At 40.1% G+C, this 14451-nt stretch overlaps 1 protein-coding gene across 4 annotated transcripts in view; it reads left to right on the top strand.

The window, feature by feature from the left end:
* The window catches only part of CCDC88C (coiled-coil domain containing 88C), a 101013-nt gene that overhangs the window by 68165 nt on the left and 18397 nt on the right, over positions 1 to 14451 (top strand). For all 4 annotated transcript variants that reach the window (XM_042791100.1, XM_042791101.1, XM_042791099.1 and 1 more), the window contains exons 14-20: positions 2959 to 3096; positions 4531 to 5601; positions 7895 to 8022; positions 8912 to 9053; positions 9635 to 9823; positions 10193 to 10354; positions 11830 to 12107. In XM_042791100.1, coding sequence (XP_042647034.1) covers positions 2959 to 3096; positions 4531 to 5601; positions 7895 to 8022; positions 8912 to 9053; positions 9635 to 9823; positions 10193 to 10354; positions 11830 to 12107 — 2108 coding nt within the window. The remainder of the gene's footprint in view (positions 1 to 2958; positions 3097 to 4530; positions 5602 to 7894; positions 8023 to 8911; positions 9054 to 9634; positions 9824 to 10192; positions 10355 to 11829; positions 12108 to 14451) is intronic.

The raw sequence follows: 14451 nt of genomic DNA, 5'->3' as shown, positions 1-14451 counted from the left end.
TACGTGTGTTACACTCTATTATTAACTGTGATTATATTTAGCTTAAATGCCAGCTCAGTGCTTGTCCTTGTGAAGCAGTGCTGAGTTCACATCCAACCACTAGCTTTATTTTTGTCTGGCTAGTAACTTGCATCCTGAACTCTGAATAATTGAGCAGGTGCCAACGGGGAAAGACAATGTTTGCTAGTCTGAGCATAAAAAATTTCCATGTCATTTTTTTCCACATTTCTAACTTTGCTAAATTATCCAGCATATAAGGCTCATTTCTCCTTTTCCTATTACTGTTGTAACCTCTGTTTGTGTGTGTGTGACACATTGAAACAGAGATCTCAGTCCTCTCTGGCCTGCCTGTGGGCTAACTGAATGCTTTAAAAGACAAGGGGAGAGAGAACCTTGATATGAAATGCTGGTCATTACCAGATTGTAACTAGCACAGTGCTATTTTCTCTGCCAAGGAGAAGAGGTATCCACCACTGCATCATTCCATCTTCTGTAGAGATTTTTTAGCCAAGTTGAGACACCAGTTCTGCTTCTTGGCTTTCTTCTGTGAATAAGAAAAACTCCAGAAATTCAGTTCACTGTGCTGCTCCTCCCACACTCCCAGTTTATGACCTGTTGTGTATGAGTAATTCACTCCAGCTCTAATTTACATGCTTAAAATTTGAGATCAAGGAATATAAAGCACTCAGCAGATACCTGTGGTGTACAGCGGTTTAAATCACTTGAACAACTGTGGTCAACCTTTGGCTTTGCCCCAGGCACATTCCTGTGGGCACCTCTTGTTATGGTGCTATATTGGTGCCAACAGTTGTGATTGCAGAATTAGTCTGATGTTTTTGATGATGATGAATACGTTGACATGGTGGGGTCACCTACAGGTCTGGTAGTTAAATAAGGCAAAAAACAGTAGTGGGGAATGCCTGTGTGGTGAAAAGGGGGCACTGTATGTATCAGACCAATGAGGGAAAACAAGGCAAGTAAAAATACTACTATTGAAAGCAACTGAAATTCATGAACTCTTCACCATCGAAACACAGAATATGATGGGAGCTGTGGACTGAATACCACAGGCCAGTCAAGTTGTTGGATTGCACATCCCATTCAGGGAGATTTTGGGGGAAAAAGCTAGTAGACAGTATTCTGTAGTCTGTGCAAGACATACGGTTGTGTTTCAGTGTCCAGAGACCTGATACATGATATATAAAATAATCTTGATTTGAGATGTTTGAATTTGGTTTATTTTTTTAATCTTCTCTTTCTCTAATGTCTGTTCATATTTCTTTCATACTTGTATCTCCTTACTCAGAGGGTATGCATGTCCACAGGCGGTTATGCTAGAGGAAAGGGGGATAATAGGGGAAAGCTCTCTGATTCATTTCAGAATGGTTACTACAGTAGGCAGAGGAGAGGGCAACAGTTCTTAAGGACTGGTAAAGACAAGCACATACAGTCATAGGACAAGAGATAAAGAAGTGTTTTTCTCAAATGTTGTGTGCCTGTGAGGTGGTTTTTTTGGTAACTTTCCTGAGATACCCATAGTAAAATCTTGCCTCCCTAAAGTCATTTAACTGGAGTCAGATTTCATCCACTGTCTGAGACTTTCAAAAATTGTTGTTTGAGTCTGTTTGGCTATCTACTGATCCTAGTGCTTGGGAGGATCGTGTAGCCAAAAGAGCATTACTCAGGTAGTACAAGAGGAGATGATATGAAGGAAGAGTAATGTACATCTTTTTTTCCTTTCTTGCAAGGTTTTCAAAGGAGCTAATAATAGAAAACCCTCCTCCTTTCAGGCACAGTCAAGTAGTAGCAGTCCAAGCACCTATCTGTTATCTCTGCATTCCTGATTTCTTGGACTGAAACGATCTGTAAACAGTAGTTTCTTACTTGCCTTCAGTTTTCTGGGAGGTGCTAATGAAGACCAGATATTGCTGAGTTACTGAGTTTGTTCCAGTTTTCTCTGAACAGCTCCTTTGAGACCAATGAACCTTAACATGGTTACATTTCTAACTGTTAAGCCCTTCTTATCTCCAATCTGGGCAGCCTCTGCTTGTTTAAACACTTCCTGTAATGAGGCACATGTTGACATAGGCAGAGCCCAGCCTCCAGCTATTTCCCACTTGTAAGAATTATTGTTAATACCTTTTTCACTGACTTATTCACTATTGGAGAAGTTCATAATACCAAAATAAAAATGAGCTGGTACTTGTGCAGAGCCATAGGTGCTCACAGTACTTTACAGGCATCTAAAGGAATGCTTCCTGACTGGGGGAGCCTAGCTCTCTGAACCTTTTTCTTCTAAACACTGAAGAGCTCCTGCTTTTCAGTGCTTAGTGCATTATGAGTACAACTTTCAGAAGGGAGGGATTAAGGTGACATTGCTCATTGTAAGAATGGGACTTTATTCACAACTTTTTCAAATCCAGTATTGTCACCTGCTGGGGGAAATAGAGGGCTGACAAAGCACATGGAGAAGGAACGTAAACTTGGAAACTCCAGTGCTTCTTCTCTGTTCCTGATTTTTTTTTGTTTTGTTTTTGTTTGTTTGTTTGTTTTTAATTCTGTTGCTCACTGAATTGTCTTAACTTCAAGACAGTTAGATTAAGGCCATCAGTGATGGAGAGGCTAGGAGGAGGCAGGTCCCTCAAAGGTGAGCGCTAGAAGCTTAATCACTTAGGACAGGAGCACAACAGGACATTCAGGCAGGCAGGTGAAGCATTTCTCACAGCTGTACCTTATATGCTCTGATCTTAATAGGCATGAAAGAGATTCCTGGCACTGTGAGAAAAACAAAACAGTCCATTTCCTCCTCTGAGACTGGCAAGCTGCAGAAGGGAAAGATTACATCTTTTAGCCATAGTCCCTGTCTTATTCCTCCCTGGTCTTCAAAATAACTTTAAGTGCAAACACTCGTTGTGTCAAGCTGTGGCTAATGTGTTTTGGTGTGTTTTCTTCACACAGATTGAGAAGTTGCAAAATCAAATTGAGAAAGAGAAGCAAAGTAATCAAGATCTGGAGACCTTGAGTGAGGAGCTGATAAAAGATAAAGAACAGCTACAAGTAGTCATGGAGACTCTGAAAGCTGACAAAGACAGACAGGTACAAACTTCACTTCATGTAAAAGCATGTACTCAGTAGTGGTAATTTACTGATGCCAGTTAGAGCATCTGGTTCTCTCAGGGAGTTAGGTCAATTTGAGACCTATTGAGTGCAGGTTGAACTGGTTCAAGTGTAGGTAAAAGGCTTCTTCAAGCAAAAAAGCCCAGCATGGTTTGCTAGCTACTGCTCCTGTTATCATGGAGGGATCTTCAGGCTGTTGTAAGGAGAGACCCTTCTCCCTTTGGTGGAAAAAAAGCCCTGGATCTTAATAAATGGGGTACCAGCTGGTTTTGAGGATGTGCAAATAAAACACCATTTTATTGCAGAAGATTGGTCTTCTGGCAGCTGTATGTCCTGATTGGTTTGGTTCAGGTTTTTTTTTTAGCCACCCAACCATTTTTGCTCTATTTTAAAAAGATGCTGAGAAAGCATTTATGTCGTCTGGATTGATGTTTTAAATGCCCTTCAGCTTTTACTACAATGTCTTGAAACTAACCTGTTATAGGTTCATGCAAGGTATCATCTGTGTTACTTTGACTAGTGAAGAAAATACAGAGGCAGATCACTGGAGACTCGTCTGTATATTTTCAACCTGTATTAAAATTTACTCCAAGTTTTGTGGGGTGAAGATTAAATCACAAAATGTCTTATTTGTGTAGTGCTTTTCATCTTGAAGGATTCTTAACCAGGCTTCTACCTCGGAAACTGCACTTTACCACCACAGTCCTACATTTCAGTTAGAATATACAGACTCTTTGTGGTAAGAATTAATGAATGCTTCACAGGTGGAGCAGGAAGTAAAACCAGAAGTATCCTCAATCTTCAGAAAAGCACAGATTCTGATTTTTCCAGGTTTAAGTCCTTTCCTTTTTGATTTCTGTGGATGTTGTCTAGATGAGAGTCAAATGCAAATTGCAGTTTAAATCTCAATTGCTTCAGCTGAAATTTGACCAGTGGGGTAAGTTCTTACAGGAAGTGTGTCTTTAATGAGATCTATAATTGCTATAAGTTTTCAAATGCTTTGGGGTTTCTGATGCCTTATCAGAAATAATTTGTGTCTTCAGATCCCAAAGATGAATGTAAACCTAGACAGAAAGATACCTTTTATTAGAAATGACAGCTAACAAAGCATCTTCCCCAAGGTGTTCTCCGAAGGTCCCCAGTATACTTTCTCCTTCTGCTTTGACCTTCTTAGCTGTTAGCAGGAATACAGCACTGTTTTTAATTTGTTAGAATCACAGGTAACCAGAAGTAATAATTTTTTTCATTAGTTTGAGTTACTGGTTTTAGTCAGAGAAAACTGTTGAGAAATTTGTCTTGAATTAAATGGATGTGCTTTTGTTAACAATCACCTGTCTGCTTCAGGACTAATGTATACTGCACTTTGCAAGGTAGATGAGTAACATTTACATGACTTTTTTATTGTTTATGTAGATAAAGGACCTTAAACAAGAAAATGATCATCTCAATCAAGTGGTCTTATCCCTGAGACAAAGATCTCAAGTGAGCAGTGAGGCAAGAGTAAAAGATATTGAAAAAGAGAACAAGATCCTTCATGAAACAGTTACAGAGACTAGCAGCAAACTGAGCAAGCTGGAATTTGAGAAGAAACAGTTGCAAAAGGATTTTGACCAGGTTAAAGAAAAAGTGGAAAGAGTAGAAGAAATGGAAAAAGAGCTCCATCGGCTGGAGAGGGAGAATGAACAGCTCACAAAGAGGGCAGCAGCGATGAAAATAGTGACAGAAAAAGTGGAAGTTCTTGAGCAGGAGAATGGAGATCTGGAAGTGGAAAATAGGAAGCTAAGAAAATCCCTGGACACATTGCAGAATATTTCCATCCGGCTTGGGGACCTGGAAAGGGACAACAAGCAATTGGATGAAGAAAATCTGGAGCTTAGGAGAGTGGTGGAGACCATGAGATTTACCAGCACAAAAATGGCACAAATAGAAGCAGAAAATAAAGATTTGGAAAGGGAGAAAGAGGACTTAAGAAAGAATGTAGAAATGTTAAAAGCAATGAGCAAGAAATCAGAGAGGCTGGAGCTAAGCTATCAGAGTGTCAACTCTGAAAACCAGAGACTTCAGCAAATTGTGGAGAACAGCAGCAAAAAGATCCAGGAGTTAGAAAAAGAAGTACAAGGAATGGAGAGTGAAAATCAAGTCCTCCAAAGAAACTTAGAGGAGTTAAAGATTTCTGCCAAACGGCTAGAGAAGTTAGAAAAGGAGAACAAAACCCTAGAACAAGAAATCTCTCAGCTTGAGAAAGACAAAAAAATGCTAGAGAAAGAAACGAAACGGCTCTGGCAGCAAGTGGAGCTGAAAGATGCCATTTTGGATGATAGTACAGTAAAATTGGCAGTTGCTGAGAAAGAAAACAAGACACTAGAAAAGGAAATTGCTCGATTCAGAGATTCATCTAATAAGCTGAAAGAATTTGAAAAGGACAATAAAGATCTCATAAAGCAAGTTACAATTGATAAAAGAACACTAGCTACATTAAGAGAGGTAAGCAAAATAATACTACTGGTTTCAGTATGATGCTATTTTTTAATTTCAGCTCTGTGAAGTACCAGAGGGAGACGTGTCCTATGACTATTTGATCCATGAGCTAGGAGATCTTTACAGCTTTAACAGCCATCACTGGATAGCGTTGCCTTTGAAAGCGGAACCTGCCAAAACCAGCAATGTACCCCTTTGTGTCCACAAAGACAGCATCTCCAAATGACATCTTTTTCATGCAGAATAGGGTTTTAACACAGCTCCCATGTGGTAGCTGTAAACCAAAGACTTTGACACTTTCTCTAACCTTGTGACCACAAAATTGTTTGCTAACATGAGAGCTCCAGCAGGGGAGATTGACTCTTAAGCCTATAAATTAGAGCACTTGTTGAGGACACATTAACATCCATGTTCTAAACGAGGCTTAACTAAGACAAGAACCATACCAGATGACCAACCTAATCCTTTCAATAACAGCTGCACCAGGTTTTTGCTTTACAACTACCTACAGTGTTTTTCCCCAAAAGCTTCCCTGCAGAGTGAGAGCATGCTAAGCAGCTTTGTTGTTAAGCAGCAGCAATCTTTTCCAGCACCCCTCTCCACCGCAGAGTGCAGTAATTGCAGTTTTCCTAGTACTAAGCACTTAAAAGTACACAACTAGCATTAGGACATTGGTAAACTAATAATGTATGGGTCAAAAAAATGATGCTCTTATAAATACCTATGAGCAGATTCAGGTTATTGCAACTTGCCTACATTGCCTGCCCCAGCTGCTATTGTCCTGCCAGAAACAGGATTTCCTGTGAAAGAGCATTCAAAGGAAAATGGTCAGTGCCACGGTAGCTCAGTGAAATTAGTTTAGCAAGACGAAAGCAGTAACCAATTACTTACTTGAAGATTTGATTTTAGTTTAGTTTTTGAAGCATTAGTGTAATTTTGAGGAGAAAAAGCAGTTTATCAGAAACAATTGGAACAGTTCCAAGTAGTGTTTCTATCCAACTTTCCTGAAAAATAAATAAAATAATAGTGTTTCTGAGAAGAAAGAATCAGAAGCACATCTTGTTTTCCTTAGTTACTTTCTATAGATTGTACAGAAGGAGTTTGTGGATGTTGAAGGAACCTATTTCCAGTCCATGGACTGGCAGTGACCTTAATCTTACCTTTTTTTCCCTTGCCATGTGAATGAATATGTGGCTATATTTGTGATAGCATAGGAGTATTGAATACCTGCAGTTTATGTTCAACAAAGTTGGGGTTTTCTAATTTTATTTTTGCTATTCTTTGATATCCAGGAAAATTTTTTTCTTACTTGAAGTGCTTCAATAACTTTGTTCTTTCTTCACGCCTTAAGAAAACTTTTGAGCAGAAACATGAGCAATGTAGTTCTCTAAGGTACATTTGCATTTTAGAGAATTTTGAATGGTAGGGAAATTTGAACTTGGCTGTGCACCAAAAAAATTTGTCCTTTTAAAACATGCAGACTGATATTATGTCTTCTCAGGCCATTTCCACACAGACCACTTTACTGGCACAACAGAAAAGCGTTGTCCCAAAATACCTTCTGGTACCACTCCATCAAGTCTCCTCCTCACATGACTTCCTTGTCTGGTTCTAATTAAGTTTCTTCCAAAGAAATCTAGTTGAAACCAGAACGGGCCAGAGATACCAGAATAAGCAACCAAGCTCTCTAATCTCCAGAGCTGTCCTGTCTCTTACACGACAATGTAATTAAGCTTTTTAAATTTTGGCAGTAATTTACTGTATGTCAGAAACTCAAAGTCAGTAGTGAAAATGCACTATTATATAATATCTTAACCACATTATCTCAGAAAACTTTTGTACTGAAGTCCTGTCACTCCTCTCTGTGTGTGCTAGTGTTGGCTGGGCTTTTCAGCAGGGTTTCTTGTCCTGTCTGAGGGGTGGGAACTCTCTCTGCTGATGTCCCCTGACCTGCACACATCCCTTCTGTGGCTCAAGGGCAGGGTGTCTCCTGACCAGCACACATTCCCCTCTTTGGGCAGGCAGGCAGGATGCCAGTGTTGGCAGAAGTAATCCAGTACAGTAAGCGAGACAAAGGCCAAAAGAAGCATTCTTCAGATTTATTCCAAGTAAGCTATAAATAAAAGCAATCAGTTTAATTCTGCACTCAGCTGTCACTGATGAAGAATTTTAGCTGAACTTCTGGGAACTAGTATTTTACCTAATGACTTTTTCAGTACTTTTTAAAAAAAAAATCTATAATGCTAGTTAATTATCACCACCCTTTGCACAGCAACTAATCCTGTTAGTGCCGTTACAGGATTTGGTCCAGGAGAAGCTGAAGAGTCAACAGTTGTCTAGTGAGCTGGACAAACTGAGCCAGGAACTGGAGAAGATAGGGTTGAACAAAGAGCTGCTGCTACAGGATGACAATGGCAATGATGACACGTAAGGAAACTGAGCTCTCTTAGTCATTCTTTTGACTCTGCAAGCTTTTCCTCAGCCTTACTCAAGCCCTTTGCCTTACTTTTTGGTTCTCATCTGTCTCACTCCAATTGCCCTTACCAATTTTGGACATAAAGCATGTTTTTTCTGTAGCAAGCTTGGCAGTATACTGCAAGTTTTGCAAAACTTTTTCTTGGATGGAAGGAATAAGTGCCATTTTCTCTCTCCCTGCTTACCAGTGTTACTACAGTCCCCCTCTACTGTCCAGTAGAGTAGCTGAGTAGCTATTTCAGTGTGTACTCATATTCTCTTTACAAGTAAGAATAGTGTCTATTAAACAGTGTCTGTCATTACTCCATGTAATTGATGATCCAATCACATGTTAATATAAACACAGCTGTTGCCCCAGAAATGCCAGATTGCAGGGAATTCTTTTGCAAGTCCTATAGTAATGAACAAAAAAACCCCAAAATCCCATGTGTATATAGGTGTCTTGGTAAGACCTAATTAGAGAAACATACCCATCCCGTATGAGTCTTCAGAATCTACTGTGGGTTTTTCTCCTTGTCAAGAGTGTTTAAGAGCCTTGAGAAGAAGTTTCCATAGTGTAATTAAGGGAAAGAGAAGAACTGCTTTTAAGTTATGTAGCTCTTAGATATTTCTGTAGAACCATGCTGACATTACCTCTATTAAAATTGATTGGATTTTCCAAAAGCAGGTTCCCCAGCTATAATGTATCAGTAGTGACCTGGGGCAGTAGGTGAAATAATTTTCCTAATAAGGCAAACACATATAATGTAACATGTGAGATTTGGAATGGGTGAAGGTGAAGTCTCCAATGTAGATGATGGCTGATATGCTAGTGGCAGAAAGCTATTCTTATGTCTTTCAGAAAATACAAGATTCTGGAGAGCAAAACTGAATCAGCACTAAAAACAACACTAGCTGTGAAAGAGGAGAAGATTGCAATGCTGGAAGCTCAAGTGAAGGACTCTCTGAACTTGAACCAGCAGTTACAGAAGGATCTAAATGTGGTAAGAGTTTAACTGAATTTTAATTGTTCACAATATGGTTCTGCACAGTCACATGCATTTTATTTTTTTTTTACTCAGCACGAACAAGTTATCTCTACTTCCCCCCCACACACACACTTCCCCAAAACATTTTTTTGATTGGACTGTTTTCTCTTGCCCCTTTCTATATAGTGGCACCTATTTCAGAAAAATTGTTGGGCTGGAGGCATGGCAGGAGTTTTTTTACTTAACTACTATTTGCAGTTCTTTGTTTTCCCGTGTTTTTTTCATTGCCATGGTTTTTCTGCCTTATTTAATGAAAGCGTAGGCTGAGGAAGACTGCAGTTGAAATATCTCACCTGAGAACAGTCTGTTTGTTAGGTGACAGTGAGCTTGAGTCAGAGCACCTGACGGGAGGCCAAGAGATGTGGATTCCTCCACCTGTCTGTGTCTCCGCTTCCCCATCTGTGAAGTGAGGGTAATGGTTGTTGAATCCCTTAAAGTCCCTACAGTGCAAGAGAGGAACTGGATATCCCATCATTATCAGTATAAAATCTCACTGTTAAATCAGCATTGAAGGTTGTTGCTTGTTGGCTTTGCAGGTAAAGAAGGACTTTGATGCACTTAAGCAGACTCAACAAGACGGACAGATTGCTCAGAAGTCACTGAGATATTCTGCAGAGAAACTCATTCCCAACCACCAAATGAATGAGAAATTGGAATCAGGGCACCGAGAAGCTACCATGGAGCTGCTGAAACTGAAGGACAGGGCAATTGAACTGGAAAGGAATGTAAGCCTTTTCCTGTTTCCTATTATCTCCCAGGAGTGGGCTGCTGAGAGCTGGATTTTTGAGCTTATAGGAATCTGATGGGTTTTCTGGAGCACATAAGTCTACCAAATTCCTTGGGTATCTCTTAGGACCGTATGGGACTTTAATGCCATATATGTCTTGTGTAACATCATTGCAGGGATTAATCCTGCGTATAACATCTGTCCTACCTTCATTTAATGCCGGGAAGATTTTGCTTTTGCAAAATTTTTTTCTGCTTTGTTGCAGAATGATCATCATTAATTGGTTCTCATCTTTGATAGGACTCCAAAGATCAGGACGGCTGTTTCATTTCTTCCTGTCACCCCTTCAATGCCATCTCTCTTTCAGAATGCAGCGCTGCATACTGAGAAGCAGCTGCTTAAAGAACAGCTGAAGCATTTGGAAACACAGAATGTCTCCTTCAACAATCAGATTCTGACACTACAGAAGCAAAACGTCTTCCTTCAGGAGCACAACACTGCCCTGCAGACGCAGACGGCCAAACTCCAGGTCAGGACAGCTTTGCATCTCTGTGCCAGGAGACTGGATTTGATTGTAGTACTATGGAGAAGATGACACCTAATAAGAAAATGTTTGTATTAATCTGCTGATGTAGTGATGTAAAGATGACACCGGTTGGTGAAACTTAGTTTGAGGTCTGAATTTCTCCAAGCTAGGAGGGAAATTGGCTCTGTAGCTAATGTCTGGTAGCTATCTTCATTAAGAAGGCAGTTATTTAGAGAGAAACTTTTGAAATCAGTACAGCAAAATCCACTTGTGTTGTTCCAGAAGCTGCATTTCTGGAATAAAAGATCTTTCCTCTTTATTCCAGTAATGCTATGCCTGTAAAAGAGCTTGGAGGAAATGGGAAGAGGACACAAGTCAGTTCCCAAGAGGAATTGTAGCAAAGAGTTCCAATCACAATTTTCATACTTTCAGACAAAATGTCAAAGTTGCTGGTGGAAAACAGATACTCTTAAACATTACGTTAATCTTGAAAAAATAAACTTAGCTTGAGAAAGAGAACAGTTTTAAAGGACAGTCTGAGAGAGTTGGGGTTGTTCAGCCTGGAGAAGAGAAGGCTCTGGGGAGACCTTCTAGCGGCCTTTCAGTGCTTAAAAGGGGTTACAGGAAAGGTGGGGAGGGACTCTTGATCAGGGAGCGTAGTGATAGGCAGAGGGGTACCAGTTTTAAGCTGAAAGAGGGTAAATTTAAATTAGATATAAGGAAGAAATTCTTCACTGTGAGGGTGGTGAGACACTGGCCCAGGGTGCCCAGAGCAGCTGTGGGTGCCCCCTCCCTGGAAGGGTTCCAGGCCAGGTTGGACGGGGCTGGGAGCCCCCTGGGCTGGGGGAAGGGGGCCCTGCCCGGGGCAGTGGGGGTGGAACTAGATGATCCTTAAGGTCCCTTCCAGCCCAAACCATTCTGTATGATTCTATGACAACATTGGATTAGATCTAATTTTTTTTGAATGTGAATTTCCCTTTTTAGATTTTCTCTTGCATGTTCACAGATTTTTATTTTTTTTTCTCTTTAATTTTTTCTCACCTGTAATTAAAGTATATAAGCAATGTATAAAATCAATGTATGACATATCTATTGAAATCAGACTTGTTAGGAGTGCTGCCCCATACACAGTGGTGTAGTTAATTTTGTTGAGAACTTAAGTTTTCATGTCTTATACAAAAACATGGAGTAGTTTTTGGCTTTGTACATGATTGTCAGAGATGCAATTGAGTTGTAAGTATTCCAGCTCATCTTGGTCTTCAGGCTCAAGAGCTTCTGATTAGCATGGCTTAATATGGTACATACTACCAACAATAATACCAAAATGATGTCAAGTTGTCCACAGATGTCTTAAGTCTACAAAACAATGGATGCATTCTTGTTTAACTCTATACAGATACAAGGTGTTACTACATGTTTGTTGTATGTACCAGTTGATGTAAATAACTACTGCTTGCTTATTATTTGAGAAACTTTAGGTAGAAAATTCAACCCTCAGCTCCCAGAGTGCTTCGCTGATGGCCCAGAATGCTTTACTCCAAAATCAGCAGACAGCTAAGGAGAATGAGAATGAAAATCTACTGAAACAGAAGGAGCAGTTGAAAGCTGAGTATGAGTCATTGCTTCAGGACCATGAACACCTTGCTTCACTGCATGAACGGCAGTCTGCAGAATATGAAATGCTAATAAACCAGCACAGCTGCCTGAAAACATTACACAAAAACCTGGATCTGGAGCACAAAGGTCTGGGTGAGAGGTATGGTCACTGCTCAGGGTGTAGTGTAGTCATATGTACCAATGTTACAATTTTATCTTTAAATATTAGTCTCCTGTTACAAATGGAAACTACCAAGTTGTTGCCCTAAAAACGTGTCTTCTCATTAGGAGATTAGATTAAAATATTTGCAAAGCTGTAGATTTTTAGACCTCTGAAGGTGGCAGACCATAGATGACTGATGATATTTAGCAAACATGGACTTGGGTGTTGGAGATGCTTTGTCAGAAATAGCTTAAATGCCTTTATTACATTTAAGGATCTGTGCTATGATAACATGCAACCTTAAGAAGATTCTCCCAGTTCTGCTGTGTGGGATATCTTTTCTTGTCATGCAGTAGAGTCTGCAAGTCATAGGTAATTAACCTATGTGTGAGTGGTATGTTGTCCTGGTTTGGGCTAAAATAGAGTGTCTTGAGAAATTTAAATCATTGCAGATTGCGTGTGGTGTCCACCTCATGACAGAGGAGGCTTTCTGAAGGAAGCCATATTAAGCTAGCTATGAGATAGTGATGCATTATTTATTTGTGAGAACTAGAAGAAATCTAAGGCTTTTGCTTCAGGCCTTTCAATTGAATTGTGAAATCGGAGTAATCCGTTTATAGTTTAGTCTCTAATCACTGTAATTTTCTGACAATTGTGCATGGATCAAACAATATATTTAATGTACTACTACATAAATGCCGCTCTGACTATCCCTCAAAACTTTTCTTACATAGTTTGGTGATTTTCCTCAAAACATGTGTCTTTAGGTTCAGTTTCTGTGCAAGAGCATGAGTCAGGTTCAGGGTCAACTCAGTGATGATCTTTGGGAGTAGACTGAAAACTGGTGCTGCACTCTTCTTTCCCAAAGACTTAAGGAGCTGGCAATACAACGTGTGGTAGATTTTGATAAAGTACAGAAATAAACCTATTGTGATTAAAATATCCACCAGGACTGTGTGGTAGGACAGCTGCTTGGCTGTCAACTAAATGAGCTGTAAGTGATTACACAGACACTGTTCCTGCTTACCAAGTCTCTTTTGGACTGATTAATGGTTCTTATTGGTTCAGGCTTTGCTTGAGATTATCACACTGAGGTGTGTTGAGGCAGTTTGCTGGGTTCTTTCTTCTCTTGGTAAGTACGAATTATTAACAAGTTCTAGCGTAGGGGAAAAGTGGTTTTCTAAAAATATAAGGTTATCTCTAGTGATAAGTGCTCTGATCACAGTTGTAAACATTAACAATGTGGACTATCTGTTACTGAGATGTGGCTGCCAGTGAGAGATGTTGCAGGGGAGCAGATGGTGGCCTTTTCTATGCTCAAAGCAGGTTGATTTTGGCAGCTTTTAAGAGTGCAGTATCCTCCTCAGCAGACCAGTTTCAAAAGGTGCTTATCAAGGTGATTTGTCCAAGGACAGCCTGTGACTCCATTTGACTGTCAGAAAAAAGAGAAAAGCCACTTTTTCTTTGTGTGTTTTGTTCTCCCTCCATCATGTGTTATGTGTGGCTTAGTTGGCTGATGGAGCAGAGGGGAGAAAGTTAGAAAAACAGCTGTGAGAAAACTGTTTTCTTCTGCCACTGAGGCATTTAGCTGCTGAGATGAAATATCTCACTTTCAACTTCAGCTGGAATGCACCACCTGCTAAATTTGCTCAGAGCAGACAAGAAGTTTGCTTGTGCAGTGTCTAAGAAACGGGTTTTGCTTGTCCCAACTCCAAGGTAATTGTTTTTTCTCAGTGACAGCACTGTAATCATAGTTCTGTTGCTTAAGGCATGATTGCACTCCTGCACAAACCTATGACTGCAGCTCGTCTAGAAAAATCCACAGCAACTTTAGTTAGCTTGTGGACTCCTAACAGTCTGTACAGCCAAGGTCCCCAAGGTTTGTGTAGTTCACTCTGATGCATTCTAACCACAGAATATTTCCTGCACCTGAACAAACTTCATTAAAACTCCCTTGGCTCTATCTGCGCAGTATTAGCATTGCAGTGGGGATTTAATAATAGGTTGCATGTAACTGCAGTGAAATGGCCTGTTATAGCCCAGCAAACCACAGGCCTGTGGGTTTGACTCTAGCAAGAAAAGGAGAGTTAGTATGTTAGGACCGTTTACCATTAATAGCAGTTTCTTGACTTTGCAATGTTTGACTGACCATCTCAGTGAACACAGAAAGGCTGGACTCTTTGGCTGCATTTTTTAAAATTGCTTTACCTATTACACATTGCTAAGGGGATGTAATAATTTACTAGCTACAATTGATTAGCAGATCCTTGAGCATTTCTTTGTGGCTTACTCTGGAGAAGTCTAATCCTGCAGAGACACTGGAAAAACTCATCTCACCGGA

Source organism: Tyto alba, unplaced genomic scaffold (genome assembly GCF_018691265.1).
Source record: "Tyto alba isolate M040663 unplaced genomic scaffold, T.alba_DEE_v4.0 Super-Scaffold_18, whole genome shotgun sequence".
Classification (NCBI taxonomy): domain Eukaryota; kingdom Metazoa; phylum Chordata; class Aves; order Strigiformes; family Tytonidae; genus Tyto; species Tyto alba.
The sequence above is the reverse complement of the archived record's forward strand: the minus strand, read 5'-3'. Positions and strand labels throughout refer to the sequence as shown.